This window comes from Pipistrellus hanaki (assembly GCF_964339955.1).
Source record: "Pipistrellus hanaki genome assembly, chromosome: 2".
In the NCBI taxonomy this organism is placed as follows: Eukaryota; Metazoa; Chordata; class Mammalia; order Chiroptera; family Vespertilionidae; genus Pipistrellus; species Pipistrellus hanaki.
The window spans coordinates 93,834,618-93,856,983 of record NC_140504.1 but is presented as its reverse complement, the minus strand read 5'-3'; the positions used below and the strand labels follow the sequence as shown (position 1 = coordinate 93,856,983).

Sequence of the window (22,366 nt, the reverse complement as noted above, 5' to 3'; positions counted from 1 at the left end):
AGGACATCTAGTTGGTGTTGAAGAATTAGAAAACTGACTGGTCTGGGGGTGAAAAACAACCCTCTCATTTGGGAGTCAGAAAAAACTTGAGAACCAACATTTAAAGTACATGTCCTGGAGTCAGATGGTTTGGCTGGGAATCTTTGCTCCCTGACTGTTCAGTGTTAGTTATTTATTGCTGCATAAAAAAGTTCTCCAGGTTTAGCAGCTTAAAACAACATATTTACTATTTCACGGTTTCCATGAGTCAGGAATCTAGGCATAGTTTAGCTGGTCCTTTGCTCAGGGCCTCACAAAGCTTCAATCAAAGTGTTGGTCAGGTCTTGAGTTCTTATCTAGGCTCAGGGTCTGCTGGCAAACTCACATAACTGTTGGCAGAATTCATTTTCTTGTGAGTACAGAACTTATTTCTTCAAGATGAGCAGGAAAAATGGGGTCTCTGATGCTTCAAGTCTGATCTTGGGGGAAGCCCAAGATCTCCTATAAAGAGTTCACTTGATTAGGTCAGGCCCACCTGGGATAACCTCCCTTTTGATTAACTGAAAGACAAACTGATTAGGGGTCTTAATTGCATCTGCAAAATTCTTTCACTTTTGCATATAACATTTTCATGGGAGTGATGTCCCATCACCTTTGCCTTTTTTTGTTGGCTATATTCAAATGGCTTTTCTTGTGTGTTTTGGTCTTTCAAGGCATTGGTCAATTTCATTCAGATTATCAAATTTGTGAGCATAGAGTTATTCATAGTATTTCTTTATTATCCTTTCATTTCTGATATTAGTCATTTGTATTCTCTTTCAGTTTTTTTCTTAGTTAGGCTGGCTAGAGGCTTACTGATTATCTTTTCAAAGAACCACCTTTTGGTTGCATTTATTTTCTCTATTGATTTTCTCTTTTTAATTTCATTAATTTCTGCTCTAATTTTTATTACTTATTGCCTTCATCTTAGTTGGGTGTAATTACTCTTATTTTTGTTAGTTGCCTAAGATGGGAACTTGGATTGTTACTTTTATATTTTTCTTCTCTATAATATGTTTATTCAATGCTATAAATTTTCCTCTAAGCACTGCTTTTGTTACATTCCACTAACTTTGACAAATCATGTTATATTTTCATTTAGTTCAACGTATTTTTAAATTTATCTCAAGGTTTTATTTGTTGTTTTTTTTTTTGATCCATGTTTAATTTAGAAGTGTGTTGTTTAATCTCCACATATTTTGGAATTTTCCCATTATCTTTCTGTTATTGATTTCTAGTTTAATTTCATTGTAGTCTAAAAGCAGAAGTTGTATGACTTCTATTTTTTTTTTAAGTTTTGTAACAACTCTAAGAGATCAACAATTTAACCAGATAGATATGTTTTATATCCAAAATTGTGGGCCCTAACGTAACATCTTATAGTATGATAAGTGAGTTTTATGGCCCAGAATATCTGTCTTGGTGAACATCCCATGTGAGCTTGAGAAAAATGTGTACTCTGCTGTTGTTGGATGAAACAGTCTATAGAGGTCAATTATATTTAGTTCATTGATGATGTTGTTGAATTCAACTATGAAGTCTCCAACAAGGTAGTGGAGTCATCTATTTTTTCTTGAACTTCTATCAGTTTTTGCTCACTTTTTTTTTCTTTTATTTTAGAGAGAGAGAGAGAGAGAGAGAGAGAGAGAGAGAGAGAGAGAGAGAGAGAGAGAGAGAGAAAGAGAGAGAGAGAGAGATGGTGAGAGAGAAACATCGATTGGTTGCCTTCTGTATGTGCCCCTACCAGGGATCGAACCCACAGCTTGGGTATGTGCCATGACTGGGAGTTAAACCCGCTACCTTCTGGTGTTCAGAATGATGCACCAGTGAACTGAGCCACACGGCCAGGGTTGCCTCACTAACTTTGATGCTCTGTTGTTAGGTGCATACACATTAAGGATTGTTATATCTTCTTGGAGAATTGACCCCTTTATCATTAAGGTGGTGCCCTTCCTTATCCCATGTTCTGCTGATAAGAAACAAGTCAAGTACATGTCCCACCAACATGCTAGGTGAGAGTATTACACCGAAGCGTGATTTGTTGGGAGTCGGGGTCTCCCTAGGTGTGTCTACCACATCTACATACTGGCAGTGATCTTGGGCCAAACATCTCACCTCTCTGTGCATCAGTTTCTACTCTTGTAAAATGAGGATGATAATTTTAACTATCTTATTGGGTCACTATGAGGATTCATTAATTAATACCTCTGAAGCTTTTAGACAGTGGCACATAGCTGGTATTTATGACTTTTAGCTGTTTCTCTTCAAAACAGCGATAACAACTCCTGCCTGGTTGCACTTTTATAGTTATTACAAAACCCAGGGGGGTGCAAGATCTCTATTAATTGAAAAGCACCACAAAAATGGAGTGGTTACCATTTTAGAGCTTGTCTCCCTCATTCTTTTAAAAAATGTCACTTTTCAACTACTGTCCTATGATGGTGCAATGACACATAGTTGTCTGTTTGCATTTGTGGAAGGAAGGAAGGAAGGAAGGAAGGAAGGAAGGAAGGAAGGAAGGAAGGAAGGAAGGAAGGAAGAAAGCGAAGGCTGCATCTATTCATCATGTTGGTGCTTTGAGGTATTTTCTGCCTCAGTTTAGAGGCTGTTCAGGCAACAGAAAGGTCATGGAGCAGTAATCAATGAACTATGGACTCAGAATCTGCTGTATAATCTTATGGAAGTCACTTATCCTCTCTGAGCCTGCAGAGGTAAAACAAAAAAAAAGTGGGGGGGGGGGGCTGATTGAACCACGTTAGATACACTTCAGATAACCCCTTCAGTGTCCACTTTCTCTGAGTTTGGCCTCATTTGTCAACTCTACCTAACTCCACATGAAATCTCTGACTCAGGCCCATGAACCCTCGTCTACTTATGGACTGTTGCACTTTTATAGTTATTACAAAACCCAGGGGGGTGCAAGATCTTTGTGCTCTCTCCATAGACCTCAGATCACCAATTTTCTATGGACCCAAGGAAGCCCTTTAGAGAGAGCAGAGTTCATCCTCAGAAACATAATTCTAGGAACCAAAAACAAAGTAATGCTAAGTCAAAAGCAGGCAAATTAACAAAAGCTCCCAGTAATGAACAAGGTTCAGGAAGGTTTGCCTAATGACCACCTCCGTAAGGTTTAAATAGGAATGCTTCCCTTCCCTCCTGTCTCCCGCACACCATCTGTTATTTATGGTGCACAGGCAGTGACTGCTATATGTGACCCTTCTTGTTGGTGTCAGGGACAACTCTGTGCATTGCAGCTTTTTGTTTTCTTCCATCTCCTGGCAGCTGTGGCCATAAGGTTGTGTCTATCCTAAGACGGTAGGTCAGGATTTCTCAGGCTCTTGTAACTAAATATAAACAATCGCTCACCCTCCCTATTGGGAAGTAAGTTATAAATAAGAAGTTGGAGCAATCTTTCATCAGAGATGCTGTGGTTACTAGGAGACAGGCACTGCAGTTGAGCTTTCTGTTGTCATTGTGTATCCACATGGGATGGAGTATAAGTTGTCGTTTTGTGTCTTTGGCCTTTCAAATAGTTCTTGCATTTCCTGTTTTTGCATATTCTCCTCTTTGACCTGTGTCATCAACTTGCTGTGTGATTTTGGATGAATTAATTCACCTTTCTGGTTTTCAGTTTAATTCTCAGTAAGTGTAATGAAAAGATTGGTCTAGATCAGGGATTGGCAAATTTTGGCCCACAGGCTAACAAATCTGGTCTGCCATCTATTTATGTAGGGCCATGAAGCTAAAAATGTTTTTTATTTTTTATTTTTAAATGGTAAAAAGCAAATTAAAGAAAAATAATGTCTTATGACACTAAATACCATACTATTTCATAGTATAACACTGTATAATTATAAGATATAATTGATACTAATATACTGTATATTATATTTCATGAAAACTATATTAAATTTAATTTATATTTATAAATAAAGTTTTATTAGGACACACTTTTTTGTTTACATATTATCTATGATTGCTTTTGTAGTGAACAGCAGAATTGAATAGTTGCAACAGAGACTGTATGACCACATGAAACTAAAGTAATTATTATCTGGCCCCTTATAGAAAAAGTTTGCTGACCGCTGTCCTAGGTTGGATCTGTGAAACACCATTTTACAAATTCACTAAATCTCAGCATGCTCCTCAACATGGGAAAGAAATTTCAGGCTTTAGGTGAACCAGGCCTGAGCTACTCTGAGGGGAAATCAGGTACTTTCAGTGAGTCCTGTTAGCTGTCCTGGTTAATAGATGGCCTTAAACAGACTGAAAATGTTTTGGCGCAAGACTGAATTGGGCTCTGAACATTAGCCCTGCCCTTGCTCTAGGTGGCCCAGGTCTCTAATGAGCCATAGGCTTGTCCTGAAAGCTGGAGCCTGCAGTGGTTCTGGGCTCAGACACCTGCAGTCTCCTGGAGAGGCGAGGTGTTAGGATGTCACAACACTCCAAGCAATAGTGGTTTAAACAAGCTAGCAGCTCATTGGTCTTTCTTATAAAAATCCAGGTAACCCATAATTAAAAGAGACATATTACATGATTGCAATCTATGGAATTTATTTGGATACCACAAAATCAAAACAAACAAATAAAACAAAAGGATGAGAAAATCGAGGACATTTAAACATTGTATGTCTGATAATAACAAAGATCTATTGATTTTTAGATGTGTATGGTGTAAGTAGGTGGTCTAGTTTCATTTTTTTTTTTTCATGTATCTGTCCAATTTTCCCAATACCATTTATTAAAGAGATTGTCTTGACTCCATTGTATGTTCATGCCTCCTTTATCAAATATTAATCTAGCATAGTGGTTTGGGTTGATTTCTGGATTCTCTATTCTATTCTATTATTTAGATGTGATAATGATGGGGAAAATGAGATATTATGGGGGGCTAGCCATCTGAATCTGTTCCAGTAACCTAATTCATATTCTTATTAGTCTGGTAGAAGCCCAGTGCACAAGGGAGGGAGGGTGTCTCTCAGCCCAGCCTGCACCCTTTCTAATCTGGGACCAGATAGAGGTCAGGTTCATGGGTGGGGGCTGGCTGGTTTGCCCTGAAGGGTGTCCTAGATCAGGGTGGGGATTCTCTTGGACTTGTGGTGGCCTGGGCGAGGGGCCTGTGGTAGTTTTCAGGCTGGCCATGCCCCCTGCTACCCAAGCAGAGGCCCTGGTACCTGGGATTTATTTACCTTCTACAATTGAAACTTTGTAGCCTGAAGCAAAGCCAAGCCTTCTGCTTGCTCAGTGGCTGCTGCTATTTCTGTTTGGATTTGTTTACCTTCTATAATTGCAACATTGTAGCCTTGAGTGGAGGCTTAGGCATGCAAGGGCAGGTGGAAAGCTTGGTTTCCTCTATTGTCAGGGAAACCTAAGCCTTCCTCATGCTCTCTGTGGCTGTAGCCATCTTGGTTGGGGTTAATTTGCATACTTGCTCTGTTTGGCTTGTGGGCATGGCTTATGGGTGTAGCAGAGTGACTGTTAATTTACTTATTACTCTTTTATTATCAATAGATAGGGTAGTCTAGTCACTGCCCCTTCTTGCAAGACCTTTTATTTAAGTATTACTCCCATTTTAGAGAGGCCATAAACCATGAGCAATACACAACCCCCAGATGAAGTTATCAGCACTGGCGCCAGGCCAGGCCTTTAGGTGTGGTCTCATGGCTCCCTCCCCAACACATGGGGCTTTTTGCAAAGCTTGCAAAAGGTCCAGACGTCCCATCCCATATTTGGGGAACAAAAAAACTGAAGAGTATAAAGGGAAAGCTTCCTCCATATTGGGGGTCTCAGGATTTGGGAGAAAAAGTCTCTCCTGAGTCACTATACTGGTACATACGAAATATCTGAAAATATTTTCAATTATTACATTTTTCAATCTCTATCATCACTATTACTACTGCTATTTTGCAATTTTTGTTTCTTTTTTTTTTTTTTTTCCCCTCTCCACTACCATTTTATTTTTTCTTTATTTTACATTGGGAGTAACCTTCATTCTATTTTAATCTCTACTATCAATAAATGGGTCTTTGCTGTGTCTCCAAGTATTCCTGTGTGTTCTTCGGTCACCTGGTAAATTCTGTAACAATAATAATATTACAAGCATGTTTTTAAAAGTCCTTACATGAGTACAGAATATTTACAGATGAAATGAGATCTCTGAGATATGCCTCAAAATAATCCACTTGAGGAGGAGTGGAAGTGCATGAGGCCATATAGGAAAAGCAAAATTGGTTAGAAATTGGTAAAGATGTGATATGTAGGTCTTCATTGTATTATTTTCTCTCATCATATGTATATTTGAAAATTTTCATAATAAAAAGTTTAAAATATTATTTAATGAATTTTCATGCACTGGGCCTCTAGTTGGTTAATAAAATTATATAGGTTTCAGGTATACAATTCTATAATACATCATCTGTATATTGTATTGCATGTTCACCACTCCAAGTTAAGTTGTCTTCCATCACCATTTATTCTGCCCTTCACCTTCTTATACCCCCTATTCCTCTGGTAATCACCATACTATTGTCTTGTGTCTATGAATTTTTGTGACTGTGTTTTTGCCTAATCCATTCACCTTTTTCACCTAGCCCATCAATCCCTCTCCCCTGATGGCTGTCAGTCTATTTTTTATATCTATGAGTATGTTTCTATTTTGTTTATTAGATTCCACATGTAAGTGAAATAATATGGTACTTTTCTTTCTCTGATTGGCTTGTTTCACTAGGCATAATACTCTCCAGGTCCATCCTTGACATTGCAAAGATAAGATTACCTTCCTTTTTATGGTGCAGTAGCATTCCATGTGTAAGCGTATCACAACTTTTTGTTCCACTCATCTACGGATAGGTACTTGGCTGTTTCCAGATCTTGGCTATTGTAAATAATTCTGCTATGAATGTAGGGAGGCATATATTCTTTCTAATTAGTGCTTTGGGTTTCTTTGGATATATTTCCAGAAGTAGAATCACTGGGTCATGGACAATTCTATTTTTAATTTTTTGAGGTAATTCCATGCTATTTTCAACAGTGGTTGTACCAGTCTGCATCCCCACCAACACTGAATGAGGGTTCCATTTCCTCCATATCCTCAACAACACTTGTTGTTTATTGATTTATTGATGGTAGCCATTTTGGCAGGTGTGAGATGGTATCTCATTGTAGTGTAATTTGCATTCTCTGATCATTAGTGACATTGAGCATCTTTTCATATGTCTATTGGCCATCTGTATGTATTTTTTGGAGAAGTGTCTATTCAGGCCATTTGCCCATTTTTTAACTAGATTGCTTGTTGTTATTGTTGTTTTTTTGTGTAGAGTTGTATAAGTTCTTTATAAATTTTGGATATTAACCCCTTATCACATTTTATCATTGACAAATATGTTCTTGCATTAAAAGGGTTGTCTTTACATTTTGTTGATGGTTTCCTTTACTGTGAAAAAACTTTTATTTTGATGTAGTCCCATTTGTTTATTTTTTCTTTTTCCCCTGGCCCAAGGAGATATATCAATAAAATATTTCTACAAGAATGTTTGAAATTTTACTGCCTGTGTTTTCTTCTAGGATTTTTATGATTTTGAGTCTAACATAGAAGTCTTTCCGATGGTCTTAGGTGACCCTGCTAGCAGTTCTCAATCTGTGGATTGTGACCCACAGGTTGAAAATTGCTGCTATAGAGCCTACGACCATTGGAAAATACAGATATTTACATTATGATTCATAACAGTAGCAAAATTACAGTTATGAAGTAGCAATGAAAATAATTTTATGGTTGGGGCTAGCTCAAGGCAGGGTACATCATTAGAGCTTAAGAAAAAGTTGTTTAGTGAATAGATGAATAGATATTATATCTGTTCAGTGAGTGGCCTTCCTGTAAATGGGTGGTTCTCAGTGAGGGATGGGTGTGGAGAGAAGACAGGTTGTCATATAGGATATAGGTTGGCATTCTGAATCACCTGCAATTATTATTTTTTTTGCTTACCTGACATCTTATCTCCAGGACATATCATATCAGAGCTTACAATGTGCTACTTCAAGGGCAAAAAGGCCCACTTCACCCAAAATACATTTCATACAAGCAGCATGATAATAGAAGTTCCGTTAATAGGACGCAAAGCCTTTCAAACATAGTCAAAGATAAAGGTTGAGGTACAAATACCTTCATCCAGTATGATGTGATAGAAACACCACTGACTAGACCAGAAGTTAACAAAGCTGGCCTTTAGACCTGCCTTGACTTTGTGGTTTTTTTAATTTTTAATTTTTAATTATTATTTTTTTAAACACAATAATTCAGTGCTTTATTGAATGGCATGCACATATATGTCTCATTTGGCACATCCAGACATTCAATGATTTTTATTTTTTATTTATTTATTTATTTTTAAATATATTGTATTTTATTGATTTTGTACGGAGAGGAAGGGAGAGAGATAGAAAGCTAGAAACATCGATGAGAGAGAGTCATCGATCAGCTGCCTCTTGCACACCCCCTACTGGGGATATGCCTGCAACCAAGGTACATGCCCTTGACCGGAATCGAACCCGGGTCCCTTCAGTCCCGAAGCCGACGTTCTACCCATTGAGCCAAACCGGTCTCGGCTGTGGTTTTTTTAATTTTTTAAATGTCTTTCTTGATAAAGGTATTACATATGTGTCCTTATCCCCTCATAATCCCTCCAACCGCCCCACTAATGCCCTCACTCCCCTCTTGTCTGTGTCCATTAGTTAGGTTTATATGTATGCATACAAGTCCTTTGGTTGATTTCTCCCTCTTACCCCACCCTCTCCTATCTTCCCTCTGATGTTTGACCATCTGATTGATGCTTCTCTGTCTCTGGATCTATTTTTGTCCATCAGTTTATGCTGTTCATTATATTCCATAAATAATACTCTCCAGTCCCATCCATGCTATTGCAAATGGTAAGAATTCCTTCTTTTTTACAGCAGTGTAGATGTACCACAGTTTTTTAATCCATTTATCTGCTAATGGGCACTTAGGCTGTTTCCAAATCTTAGCTATGGTAAATTGTGCCACTATGAACATAGGAGTGTATATATCCTTTCAGATTGGTGTTTCTAGTTTCTTAAGATATATTCCTAGAAGTGGGATCACTGAGTCAAATGGGAGTTCCATTTTTAGTTTTTTGAGTGAACTCCATACTGTTTTCCACAGTGGCTGCACCAGTCTGCATTCCCACCAGCGGTGCACAAGGGTTCCGTTTTCTCGGCATCCTTTCCAGCACTTGTCCTTTGTTGATTTGTTGTTGGTAGCTATTTTGACAGGTGTGAGATGGTACCGCATTGTCGTTTTCATTTGCATCTTCGGAAGATTAGTGACTTTGAGCATGTTTTCATATGTTTCTTGGCCTTACTTCTGTCTTCTTTCAAAAAGTATCTATTTAGATTCATTGCCCAGTTTTAAATTGGGTTGTGTATCTTTCTTTTGTTAAGTTATATGAGTTCTCTGTAAATGTTGGGGACTAAACCCTTATTTGAGATAATAATGGCAAATATGTTCTCTCATGCAGTGGGTTTTCTTGATGTTTTGTGGATGGTTTATTTTGCTGTGCAGAAGCATTTTATTTTGATATGGTTCCATTTGTTTATTTTCTCTTTAGTTTCCATTGCCCTAGAAGCAGTATTAGTGAAGAAATTACCTTGGCATGTGTCTGAGATTTTGCTGCCTGTGGATGCCTCTAATATTTTTATAGTATCTATCTTATGTTTAAGTTCTTTATCCATTTTGAGTTTATTTTTGTGTATGGTGTAAGTTGGTGGTCTAGTTTCATTTTTTTTTTTCATGTATCTGTCCAATTTTCCCAATACCATTTATTAAAGAGATTGTCTTGACTCCATTGTATGTTCATGCCTCCTTTATCAAATATTAATCTAGCATAGTGGTTTGGGTTGATTTCTGGATTCTCTATTCTATTCTATTATTTTATATGTCTATTCTTGTGCCAGTACCAGCTGGTTTGAGAACAGTAGCTTTGTAATACATCTTGATATCTGGTTTTGAGATCCCACATACTTTGGTCTTCTTTCTCAGGATTGCTGCAGCTATTCAGGGTCTTTTTTTATTCCAGATGAATTTTGGAGAGTTCCTTCTATGTTTGTAAAATATGCTGTTGGTACCACATCACACCTGTCAGAATGACTATCATCAATAAATCAACAAGTGCTGGCAAGGATGTGAAGAAAAGGGAGCCCTTATGCACTGCTGGTGGGAATGCAGACTGGTACAACCTCTGTGGAAACAGTAGGGAGTTTCCTCAAAAAATTAAAAGCAGAACTGCCTTTTTACCCAGTGATCCCACTTCTAGGAATATATTCCAAAAATCCTGAAACACCAATCAGAAAGAATACACACACACTTATGTTCACAGGAGCATTATTTACAGTAGCTAAGATCTGGAAACAGCCCAAGTGCCCATCAGTAGATGAGTGGATAAAAAAGCTGTGGTACATTTACACAATGAAGTATTATGCCACTGTAAAAAAGAAGGATCTTTTGTCATTTGAGACAGCACAAATGGACCTGGAGAGTAAACAAAATTAGCCAATCAGAGAAAAGCAAGTACCATATGATCTCACTTATATGTGAGTCTAATGAACAAAATAAACTGGTGAACAAAATAGAATTTCAAGGCCTAGATATATGAAACAGACTGGCAAAGGTCAGAAGGTAGGTGGTGGGAACTGGACGAAAGAAGATGAAAAGATTAGCCAAAAACTTATATGCATAGCCCATGGACTCAGACAACAGTGTAATGATAGGCAGAGGGAAGGGAAAGGGGGGAAGGGGAGAAGTGGGGGAAGGGGGGAAATGAGAGACATCTGTACTAGTGTCAACAATTAAAAAAAAAGAACTTAATGTGATTCACATGATAGTTGGAAGCAAGATAGGAGGGTGATAAGAAGGCTTATGTCAGTGTCTTGCATTGACATGTGTATCTGTAAACGTGATCAGAACTCCCAAGGGTTTGGCCATAGGTATGCTGTGATGTGGGTGAGGGAAGACCAGGGAAAGGACGGAAACCTTCTGTCATTCAGAAAATTCACTGTCTGGTCTTCATTTCAGCAGGTGATGGACAATGTGGCCAGAGGGCACAGCTTCCAGGACAGCAGCACAAATAGCAGCTTAGAGTTGGTGATGGGGGTGCACCTGGCCTCAGGCTACACCTTGAGCTACCAAAGCGGTGTCTCACTGGCACAAAGCAGAAGAGTTCCCTGGAGAAGAGGACCTGTTGGCAAGGCTATGAGAGGCTAAGCTGCAGTAACAAATAACTACCCAAACTTAGTGGCTTTACAGAAAGTTCATTTATCACTCTTGTCACACTCCAGTGCAGGTCTCAAAGCCTGCCAGTTTTGTAGCCTCACCATTTGGATCCCACAACCTTCCAAGCAGCAGTCCCTGGGAAGATAGAACTGAAGGGTTGAGTGGAATGTTCTTCAGGGACAACCTGGGAAGTGGCACAGGTCATGTGAGCCTCCAGACTTACTCAGACCCACTTACAAAGGAGGCTGGGAAATGTAGTTTAGCTGTGTGCCTAAGGAGAATGTGCTAGGGAACACACACTCTCAGCCACAGAGAGCCAGAGGGGAAAGGGTGACTGCAAAGGAGTGCGAAGGGAGTACCTAATTGCAGCAAATGAAAGGGAATACACCAGCTTCTCTAGGCCTGGGATGTAGGACAGGCACTCTTCTTTCCTAAGTTAAGAGACACTCTTGGTTATACGTGGCTAAATGGAAGGTTGGGAATTTAAGTGAAAATCTGTGAGCTGTGGCTTCCTGGAATCCATACCTCCAGGTTAGATATGACACACCTTTTTGCCCATGTTAAGGCCATGGCAAATAGGAAGTTGAAGAAATTGCAAGGACAGGGTGAGCTGCTTGTGTGCACTGAGATGACATGCTTCTGGTAGGGCATGGGCTTAAATCACTTGAGGGCCCAGGCCACCCTCTCTGGAGGAGAGCGGAAGGAAGGCTTTCAGGAGCACCTGAGTTTCTCATCTTCCTCCTGAATTAATCATGGCCCAAAGAGGCAGGGATGGACTTTGGCCTAGTGAGGGACACAACTGCTTTGCTGCTCCTGTTTATATGGGCAGGTAAAAATCCTTCAGACCAAGATTCTAGCAAAGAAGCAATCTTTCAGACATTTGCCTTTAATTATTGGGTGGCTTGTCTAACACCATCCCCCTTTCTCTATCCCTCTGTCTCGCCCTGGCCCCAGGTCTGATACTATCTGTGCGGTCCTTTAGGCCCCTGCAGGAGACATTCTATGGAGATTGGAGATTTTGGACTTAATCATCCAGTCAGCCTCAGGCTCCTTTGGATTTTCCAAATAGTCCAGAGAGCCCTGGATTGTGACAGCCCAGGAATGTCTCTGGATGGGGGTAGTGGGAGTCACAAAGTCTCTAAATCAAAGTACAAGTTTATCAAGTTTACATTAGCACTTTGATAAGCAAGAGGGCTTTTCCCCAGGGAGGAATTTCATCCCAGAATTCAGGGCCCCAGGCCTGCCTGGACTTCTCTCTGCCTTCTAACTTCAAGGACCAGGTCCCTTTTCTCTGAGCCAATCAGCATGGCTCTCTGTCTCTTGTCTCTTGGAGGAGAGGGCTTATCTGCCCTGAGCCACAGTGAAGGTGGCTGAGAAAGGAAGACTCAAACCGAAGCACCCAAATAGCACCGGATCCAAATAGAATATCTAAACAGAAGTGACTAGGGCCAGCCAGGCAGCAGAAAACCACGGCGAGTTGCCTGAGCCTGGGCTTGAAGCAGCATTTCTATAACAACGACACTATTTTTACATATATTGGATCTTACTGAAAGGGGAGGGGTTGAGGAAGATTGAGAGGGTAAATCTCTCTGCGGTCCTCAGCCTCCTTCCCAGTCTCCTCCTTGGCTCTTGTTTGAGTAAATGGTTGGGACCAATGCAGACAGAGGGAACCCCTCCTCCCTCCACCTGCTGCCCTAGGGTTGTGTAATGTGTGAGCCACCAGCAAACTCATCCACACTGAAAGTTTGTGAAGTGACTGAGAGGGGCTGCTCTGGAGAGGCATAGGGGACCACCAGAGCACAGGAGCTTTGCAACCTGCAAAGCGCCCTCCTCCTCCTCCGCACTGGGCCTGCCCTGTCCCTCAGTGTGGGGGGATGTTTCTCTGTTTTCCACAACCCGCAGGGAAAATGACAGGTTCCTGAGTGCAGGAGCTGGGGATTAAGAAATTAAAGAAAAAAAAAAAAAAAAAAAGACCAAGATATAGAAATAGATTCAAGCTGGGATCCAGGTGGGGGGCTGCCATTCTGTTGGAGAGACAGTCAACATCCATCTCAGACAACACAGTGCATTTATTTATTTCCAAAGGGGGGTTTAAGGTCAAAGAAGTTTTGGGTGTGCCCAGGTCCTATTCATTCCTTCATTCCTGGGATTTAGCATAACAAGACCTGGGTAAGTCAAGATCCTATTCGTTTCCTCATTCCAAGCACATGGATAAGATAAGAAATCAGTACTGATAACAGTTTCCCACATTTTGGGGAAACTTGTTCCCAGGACGTGGCTCTGCCTAGCCTTGAGTTCAGCTGATGATAATTAAAGGTCATCCATGTGCATTCCCAAGGGGTCCTCTACACCACAGGTTAGCTCAGGAGCCTCCTCCCATTCTGGTGAATGTGTCTTGCCAAGTTCACTACAAGGTCTTCACAGAAGAGCTTCAGATGACTTTCACAGCTTCTTGCCATTCTTTCTCACCCCACCCTCAGTGCTGAGGGTGTCTGCTGATATACCTGGAACTGTGCACCCAACCACGGCCTTGTGTTTGTGGCCCCAGAGCCAGTAGGAGGCCTTGTGTCCTCATGAGAATGTGCTAATGCTGGCTGCCACACGGAGGTCGGACCGGTCTTTGATCCCACAAAAAGACATCCTGGCCAGAGCCCTCTTCTGAGGGCTACTCTTAGAACCTGGTGACCACACATTTCACTCCAGAGAAGAGAGAGACAACTTAATAGACTCTGAGGATCAGGTTGTATTTATTTTTGTGAGAAACACAATTTGCAGAGACCACGGCCCAGCCTCTACTTCCCACTGAGGGAATAGTGTTAGTTTGCCTGGTAGGTTCTCATTGAATTTTTAGCTGCTGCTCAAAGTTTTTTCTGTTTACAGAACAGAGAACAACCAGAGACTTGTTCTTTAAAGAAGCTTGGTGTTAGAAGTTTTTCAAACCTCTAAGGAGGGAAGTAGGGAGGGAGGGAGAGAAAGAGATTCATCTAATGAGAACATGGGGAACCTGGCCTCGGGGATCTTAGGCCGCTTTCCCACAGGATGGCTGCTCTGCGCTTGCTGCCCACTCCTAGCTACAATGCCTGTGTATCTAACCAATTTGGCTAAAGACTCCCATAAGTGGGCTCTAGCTCATTACTAAACCAAATATTCCCTCTAGCACTAGACTGAGTTGTGATATAGAAATTCTCCGGGTGAGTTTCCTGAATGGAGGAAGAGGAACTACATCTGGAAGGTGTGGTCTAATGTCAGCCTGTGGCTGTAAACTACCAGCAGAGCAAGTTAGTTCTCAGGGATACAGTCATTTGTTTCTTGTAGGTTTTTCCAAAAGGGAAAAAAAAGCATTTTTGTGAAAAATAAGCACTTTTAAAACCCTTGAATGGGAGCTAGGTACTAAGCAGTTCTGCCGGGTGGCCTGGTGTCGTGTTCTCTGTCATTCTCTGCTTCTTCCTGTGTGTGCTCTTGCGGATAGCAGGTGGAGGAGAAAGGGGCTAGCTCTAGGCTCAGCTGTGGCCTTTGGTCATCTGCAGATGAATTTCATGGGTAATTCAGTGGGGGAAGTTGATCTGGGCCATGCTTTGTGACAGCCAGACCAAAATCCACAATGGTACAGTGTTACCATCATAATCCCAGAATGTAGCATAATTTTATAATTGGAAATTAGAGTTTAAGACACTGAGGTTAGAAACAACAGCCCCAATGAGTCATTTTGTATGAAGTTTACCAGGAAAATAATTTTTCATGAAGCCCTGGAAGTTGTCTCCCTTATAAATACTGTGTGAATGTAGTGGGGTCCTAAGCATGAGAGAAATACCCTTAGCTATGGTTTTTCCTCCTGGTTATTTTATTAAGTTTGCAAATGTAAATCAACAGACATGATAGTAAGACTGTACTTTATATGAACTTTTTACAAATCTCACTTAATGCACTATCCTTATAAGAAGTAATCCCTGCTCTGTTTTCTGGTGTCTGTGGCAACAAATGTTTGGTTATGTCAAAAATGCTTCTATTAAAATAGATCCCCATGCCTTCTGATGCCCCATGATGGAGTAGGCATTTTGCACGTTGCTATGTAGGAAGTTTGTCCATTCCAGCTGATTGCCTTGACAGCCTGGTGAAGCGATTTCCCCCCAGGCAGCACACCTTCCGAAGCTTTCCTTCTGAAGCTTTCCTTTTGCTCCGGCCTGTGCCTCTAGTGCACCGTTTGTAAACATTATCAAGGTTGGGTGGTCTGACTGAGGCATCTGCAATTAACCATATCCAAGCAGATGCAGCAAGTCTGCTCACTACCTTGAAAAACCACAGAAATGTTTGCTGTTCAGTACATTAGATCCACAGCTACATTCGTTGTCTCTGTGTCTTTAGATTTTGCAAAGGGGAACTGAAATCCAGCAAGTCGTATTAGGAGCCCATTCAAAAAATGAACAAAAAAGCAAATGAAAACGACCCAGAATGAGGTGGTATATTTTTCACTTTGTGTTTTGTAGGCATAAATTCCTTCTTTATAATTTGCAATTTTTTCTGAGAGGTGGTGAATTTTCACTTCAGAAGCAAACAAAATCATGACAAGACAACCGCAGGACCCTGAAACAGAAGCAACAAACACCATGTTGGAACAAATATTTCCTGATGAAAAGGGACAAGGAAGAGGGTGCAGGTGGAAACTAAAGAAAGCCTTTTACAGGTATCCTCATTTGCATTTTTCTGTAAAAAAATGTATTATTTCAAATTAGTAATCATGAGCCTGATTCCCCACACAGTGGGTGCTAGTGCCTGGGTGATGGCTTTGAGAGGACGTGTGGAAGTCGGGTCAAGCTGTGAGGTGAAAAGGCTGGGTGGTTGGGTACTTTAGGCACAACGATGGAATCAGGCACAGAGCTGCCACTGCTACGATGTGCTTCAAGAGAACAAAATTCTATCAACAAATTTCTCAAAATACTTCACAGGCATTGCAGGAGAAATGCCATTCAGACAGCTCTGTGGAAAACCTGGGCTTCCTTCAGAGGGCTATGTGCCTCTTCCTCCTCCAGCTCCACCTGCCGCAGCTGCCTAGAGAAGTCCCTGAGCAAAGGGAGCCGGAATGAGGTGTTGAGGGTACCTGTTCTCCTGGTTAATAACTCAGGATTTTCACCTGGGCATGTGGCTGCCTTGAATAAAGACTACATTGTTTGGCTGATATGGAAAACAAGGTCTCCTTGAATTATGCATGTATTAGGGTCTTCCACTCTCATTATTTTTCTCTGGTTTATTATCATTGGTAGCCTAATCTAATCTTTACTGGTGCCGCCGCCATCTGGAAGAGACCTCTGCAGCACAGGGGCATCGATAATGATGGGTGCCTAAAAACTCTGACAGGACCTCTCCACTGGAAGATGGGGGACCAAGGGTGGGTGGATAGCACAGGGGCAGAACGGGTGGCAGGAGGGCAGGCTGAGGAGCACAGTGGGTGGCTGGGACTCCCAGGGCTTCCACAGCCTGTATTGAATTCCAGGCCACCACAAAGGGGTGCCAAGTCAAACCAATTTGGGTTCCTAACCTGTGAAATTAAGCAGTTTTAATCACCAAATCTCAATTTCCTTATCTATAAAATGTGGATAATAGAGATGACACATGATTAGCATTTGGCATTAGAATTGATATGCATAAATGCTTATTAATTGATAGCTATTCTTATGATTCTCATGTATTACTTTCTTCTCAAAAGTTTTCACCTTAGTTCTTCCCCTCACTACACATCAGGAAGGTAACCCAAAAGAATGTATTACAGTGCCTTGCTCCTCAAATACTCTCCCTCCCGTTAGGCTTGTGACTCCTTTAGGAGGGGTGATCTTTTGGTTCTTCCATTACCGTTCATCGAGTACTCTGGGAGCAGCTACAAGTGGCTTAAGTTCCCACCCATTAATTCACCCCTTCATTTATTCAACTAGATCTATTATATACCACGCATGGGGATAGTGGAGATTTAAACATTAAAACAAGCACATGTTTTCTGCTTTAACAGAGTGTGTAATCAGGCAGAGAACGTAGATACAACAATGATTAAATCTAGCACAGTGATGTAATAGTAAGGGAGGTACAGGTGGCCATCACTGAGAGGGTGGGCAACAGCATGGAAGGTTCCTTAGAAAAAGCTATAGGAGAAGTTAGCGAAGGAAAGGGAAGCTGGCCTGTGTGGGGAGAGCATCCCAGATGTGGGGAGCTGCAAGGCAAGTGACGGCCCCCATTACTTCCAGAGGCCAGGTTTGGGTTGGGGTGGAGGTACAGACTGGACCATGAGGGTTGGGGAATGGGGGGGAGCAGGAAAAGGGAAATCACATTTCTTTATTAGAATTTAGCTTAGAACTGGCCCTTGACAATCAATATAATACACCCCCCAACTGATCAAATGATATAATTTTCTTGAAACTTCACTTCCCACTAGCCTCAGAGCAGTAATTGAAAATATCCCCATGTAAAATTTTGTCAGCCTCGTTTTCCCCTGGCAAAACTGTATTACTCCTTCATTGTTAGATCCAACAAGAAGGCTGCAATGCTGTTTTCGCTTTATTTGAAAATGGTGGAGAAAATGCCATTTCTTTTACAAGAGTCTTCTTTGTCTGAGAAGATGGTGAATTTTAGACAAAAGAGAAATACAGCATTATCTTAGTGCTTAAAGGGAAAATTCAAGCACGGTTTCCTTTTCAAGTTGTTAAATATTTTAAAGGTATTACTTTAAGGAGACAGCATCCTAGTGAGACTGCATTTTAAATTCCTAAAGTAAAAGTTGCTTGAGGTATCTTAAACTCACAGCTCTTCTCACTCCCCCTTTATTTATTTATTTTTCCATCCCCATTTATCCCCTGCTCCCATACCCTTTTCCACCTTCACCTCCCCCCCCCCCGCAATCACCAGACTGTTATCTGTGTCCACGAGTTCTTTCTTTTTTAAAATATTTTTGCTCAATCCCTCCATTCCAGCCAACACCCCACCCCCACCAGAGCTATCAGCCCGCTCTCTATCTATGAATCTTTCTTTTTTACTTGGTAATTCAGTTTGTTCATTAAATTCCACAAATGAATGAAATCGTATGATACTTGTCTTTCTCTGACTGGCTTATTTCACTTAACATAATGCTCTCCAGGTCCATCCATGATGTCACAAAAGGTGAAATTTTCTTCTTTTTTACAGCTGTAAACCCAGCCTTTTGCCATAGCTAATACTTTAGGCACACAAGCTCTCGAATCAGAACATGTGGTTCAGTAGTTGAGATGATGGACGGCCTGAGGTTCTGCTCTGGATTCTGGGCTTGGCCATGTGGTCAACTTTGCCATTTCAGAGTCAGAGCATAGAACCCAGCCTGAGCCTCAGCCAGCACTGCTAAGAGATGTGAAAGGACACAACTCAGTGTGGACTGAGAATATTTTTGCTTTTCTCTGTCGAGGTCTCTAAACAATATATGAGAGAAAGTGTAACTGTTTATGACTTATGGACCAAAAGGTACATGGAACGGTTCTGTTGGTGGTCTGACTGCCAGGGACACGGAGGAGGCGTGTAAGGGATGTGAATGATGTTGAGAACAGGGCTTAGCACATTTCCAGTGTGACTCTCAGGCTCCAGCAAGGGGGTCCCACACCCAGAGGTCCAGCTACCTCTCTCTTCTGAAAAGCCCTCCTCCGTGCAGCAAGGGATCTTTGAGGTCAATGGGCCAGCCCAGCTGGAGTCCCTGACTCATCTTGAAGACACAGTTCTGGGACCTGGGAATTCCTTTCCCAAACACCTGACGCTTTCCAGGGCTATGTGGGTATCTTCCCTGCATCTTCCCAAGAGCAGACTCTGTGTCTGGTACACAGCCCTGAAGCCTGAAGGTGTCCAAGACGCAGCTGCTTTGGGCATGGTCAGAGCCCCTGGAGGTCCTTTACAGTGTGGATGGAACCAGGCACAGAAGGAAAGAGGACAGACAACAGCCAGCTCTCCTCCCATAGCCACATTCAAGTGTAGAATTGCCAAGGCTCAAGGATTCTAAATGTGAATCTGGCATCCCAGGTCCTATGGAGAGATGTTTGTTCAGGCAGGAGCCGAGAACATGCCTCGGTGAATAGTTTATTAATGTTTAACTTTTAAATGTCTAGACTCACGGTATGTGAGCTGTCATTCATACTCTTGCCCAAGGGCTTACAAATGTTAGGATCAGGTCTGCTTGCTTCTCTCCTCCTTTCCCCATTTTCCATGTATACCAAGAGCTCAAATTCAGTAGGGCCATTTGGGCAGACTCCCCACGTCTGTCCCTCTGACCAGCACTGCTTCGGCTCATAGGAAAGGTGAGAGCAACTAGACTTCGGAAACCTGCCACACCTTGCTCAAGCCAGAATTTGAAGTATAACCAGGCATAGGGCCCAGGTTTTACTGCCCAGGGTCTTACTCAAAGACCAGCCATTTTTCCCTGCATGTATTTGATTTCCCCACCATATGGCTGATTCTGTAGTGTGTTGGGTTTTTTTCCTTTAATGACTTTGATTACTGAGTTAATTTCTGGCTGAATAGGATTGCTGAGTTACAAGGCTGTCACACCACGAATTATCAGTCAATTATCAGGCAATTGTAATGTCCTAAACACTGCACACTTGAGACTCTCTGACAGCTGTTGAAAATTGGGCACCTCTCTCCTGACCTTACAATAAAGGGGACAAAGGTCACAGCAAGGAGAAAACTGCTTCTTCATTGCTGGCTGACCCCTGAGAGGGAACATCCTGCCAGGATCTAGGTGAGTCCAGGGCAGCAGGAGTTTTGGTAGAGAAGTGTCCTTCAAGGTGAAAATCTATGAAACTTTCTCTCCTTGTCACTGAGATGGTATTTTGGGAAATAATAAATTAGAATTTCAGTTCAGTTTCAGTAAGGGCTGAAACTTCCAGAAAGCTAACACATCATCTTTAAACCCTCTTATAGATGACAAATGTCAGAGCACTCCATTTTCTCTACAGAATGATAAATCAATAATTTCCTTCTTTAAGGAGTCTTGAGAAATGATAAGTGGGGGTAGGAGAGCCACAGCTTTGCAGGTGCAGGTGCTAATTTTCTGTGAAGTTGTGCAATCTCACTAGAAAGCAGGTATTGGAGCTGAGATCCCCAGCAGCGATTTCTTCTCCCAAGGAAGTGTTCCGGTTTCCATGGCTTTTAGGGGCCAATGGCTACACAATGGGCAGAGGGCCAAGAAAAGCAAACTAATATCTAAGGGCAGATTCTGAGGTCATAATGAAGAACAAGTTGGTCATGTGATTCCAAAGAGCAGCTGCGGATGAAGGGATAACAGCAGCTGGGCTCAGCGCTTCCTCTTCCTCCTCTGTAACAGAGCGTTGAAGAGCCTGCCTCTAACTGGAGCTTCACAAATGTCATGTTAGTGAGAAGGGTGATTTGTGGCGAGATAAAACAGTCTAAAAGCACAGTCTTTTTCCAATTTGAATTGATTTTCAGAAAAGGAGAATGTCATTTTTTACCAGGAAATATGCAGGACTGCTCCTATTTTACTCATTTACTCAACAAGTATTTATTGGGTGCTTACACACTGTCTGGGCACCGGGGACACAGCAGCGAACAAAGCAGACAGAATTCTTTATCTTCATGCAGCTCTTGGTGGTAGAGACAGTGCAGAAAGAGGAAATAACAAGATAGATTTAGTTTATTGGAATGTGATACACACCAAGGAAAATAAAATAAAGCAGAGAAGGGGACTCCCTCAGGGAGGCCTCAGAGAGATTACATTTTAATGTCTCTTGAAGGATGTCAGAGAGTAAAAAAGTGGCTATTTGAGAAGAGTATTTCATACGTGGGGGAAGGAGGGGTGTGGGACGACGGCAAGTGAAAGGGAACCAGGTGGTGATAACCTAGAAAGGAAGGCAGAGGTGAAGGAGGTGAGCCCTGTGTGTGTGTGTGTGTGTGTGTGTGTGTGTGTGTGTGTGGAGGGGGGTAGAGGAAGGTTGGGGGGGCTGGGGGGGAAGCACATCAAGTGGTGCTTTGGAGGTCATAGCAGGACCTGGGATTTGATCCTAAGAGAAGCAGAAGGGAAGACATACATGCACATTCTGAGTAGGAAGGAGTCTCCTTGCAATTGTGATAGAACAAGATTGAGCATCTCCTTGCACAGGTCATTGCTGGGCCCTTTGCTGAGTGAGTTAGATCATCCTTGTCCTGCTTCCTCGACAGGAGTGACCCAGAGTGCAATCCTCTCACAACAGTTTTGCCCCTTAGGCTGCTGCTGCATCTCAAAGCAGTTCTATGCTCATTGCCACCATGAGCTGGCAAACTTATCTTTCTCCTGCAGCCTCCTTTCTGAAGGCTATGCTGAGAAACTGATAGAATATTTCTGTTGCTGACTTTTCTACCCAATCCTTAACCTTCCTCAGGATTTGTGGCTTTGGTGCTGAGATATCCTGTTCCTTTTTCTCTGACTCTGAACAGCAGCTCCTCCATAAGGACTGAAGTGAAACGATATGCAGATACCATATTTTTCGGACCATAAGACGCACCGGACCATAAGACACACCAGTTTTTAGAGAAGGGAAATGAAGAAAAAAAGATTCTGAAACAAATAGTGTCCTAAAATATTTTATGTGCATTAAAACCCAACATCACAGTCATAAACACATGTAATCAACCTTGTAAAGTAAACAGCAGCATTTAGAACCATTTTAGAGCCGGGCAAGCACACAGAGACCACACAGAGCCGGGCAAGTAAAAAACCTTTTTTTTTTACAGTATATGTGTAGGCTATATTTGGACCATAAGACGCAGGGACTTTTTCCCCCCACTTCTGGGGGAAAAAGAGTGTGTCTTATGGTCCGAAAAATACGGTAGTTGCAGAATAATGAGTTCTAGACATATTAAAGAGGCCAGCCTACAATACAGTGAGAGAGTCACACAAAAGTGGACACAAATAATTAAAGATCACAACAATTATAATTGGGGTGCTATGATAGAAAATGGAGGCAGAGAGGAGATGGGGCTTCAATGTGGTGGTCAGCAAGGGCTATGCCCAATAGCTGAGTTCTAAAGATATAAAGGGGCTGAGGACCCTCAGAAAACTTCTGGAGGAGAGGA

General features: G+C 41.8%; 1 protein-coding gene across 2 annotated transcripts in view; it reads right to left on the bottom strand.

Annotated features, from left to right (window-relative positions):
- Positions 1-15,614: 15,614 nt before the first annotated feature.
- CLRN1 (clarin 1) overlaps positions 15,615-22,366 on the bottom strand; it is a gene marked incomplete at its 3' end in the record, with an annotated part of 33,442 nt that continues 26,690 nt past the window's right edge. For both annotated transcript variants that reach the window (XM_084875999.1, XM_084876000.1), the window contains exon 3: positions 15,615-15,880. In XM_084875999.1, coding sequence (XP_084732125.1) covers positions 15,615-15,880 — 266 coding nt within the window. The remainder of the gene's footprint in view (positions 15,881-22,366) is intronic.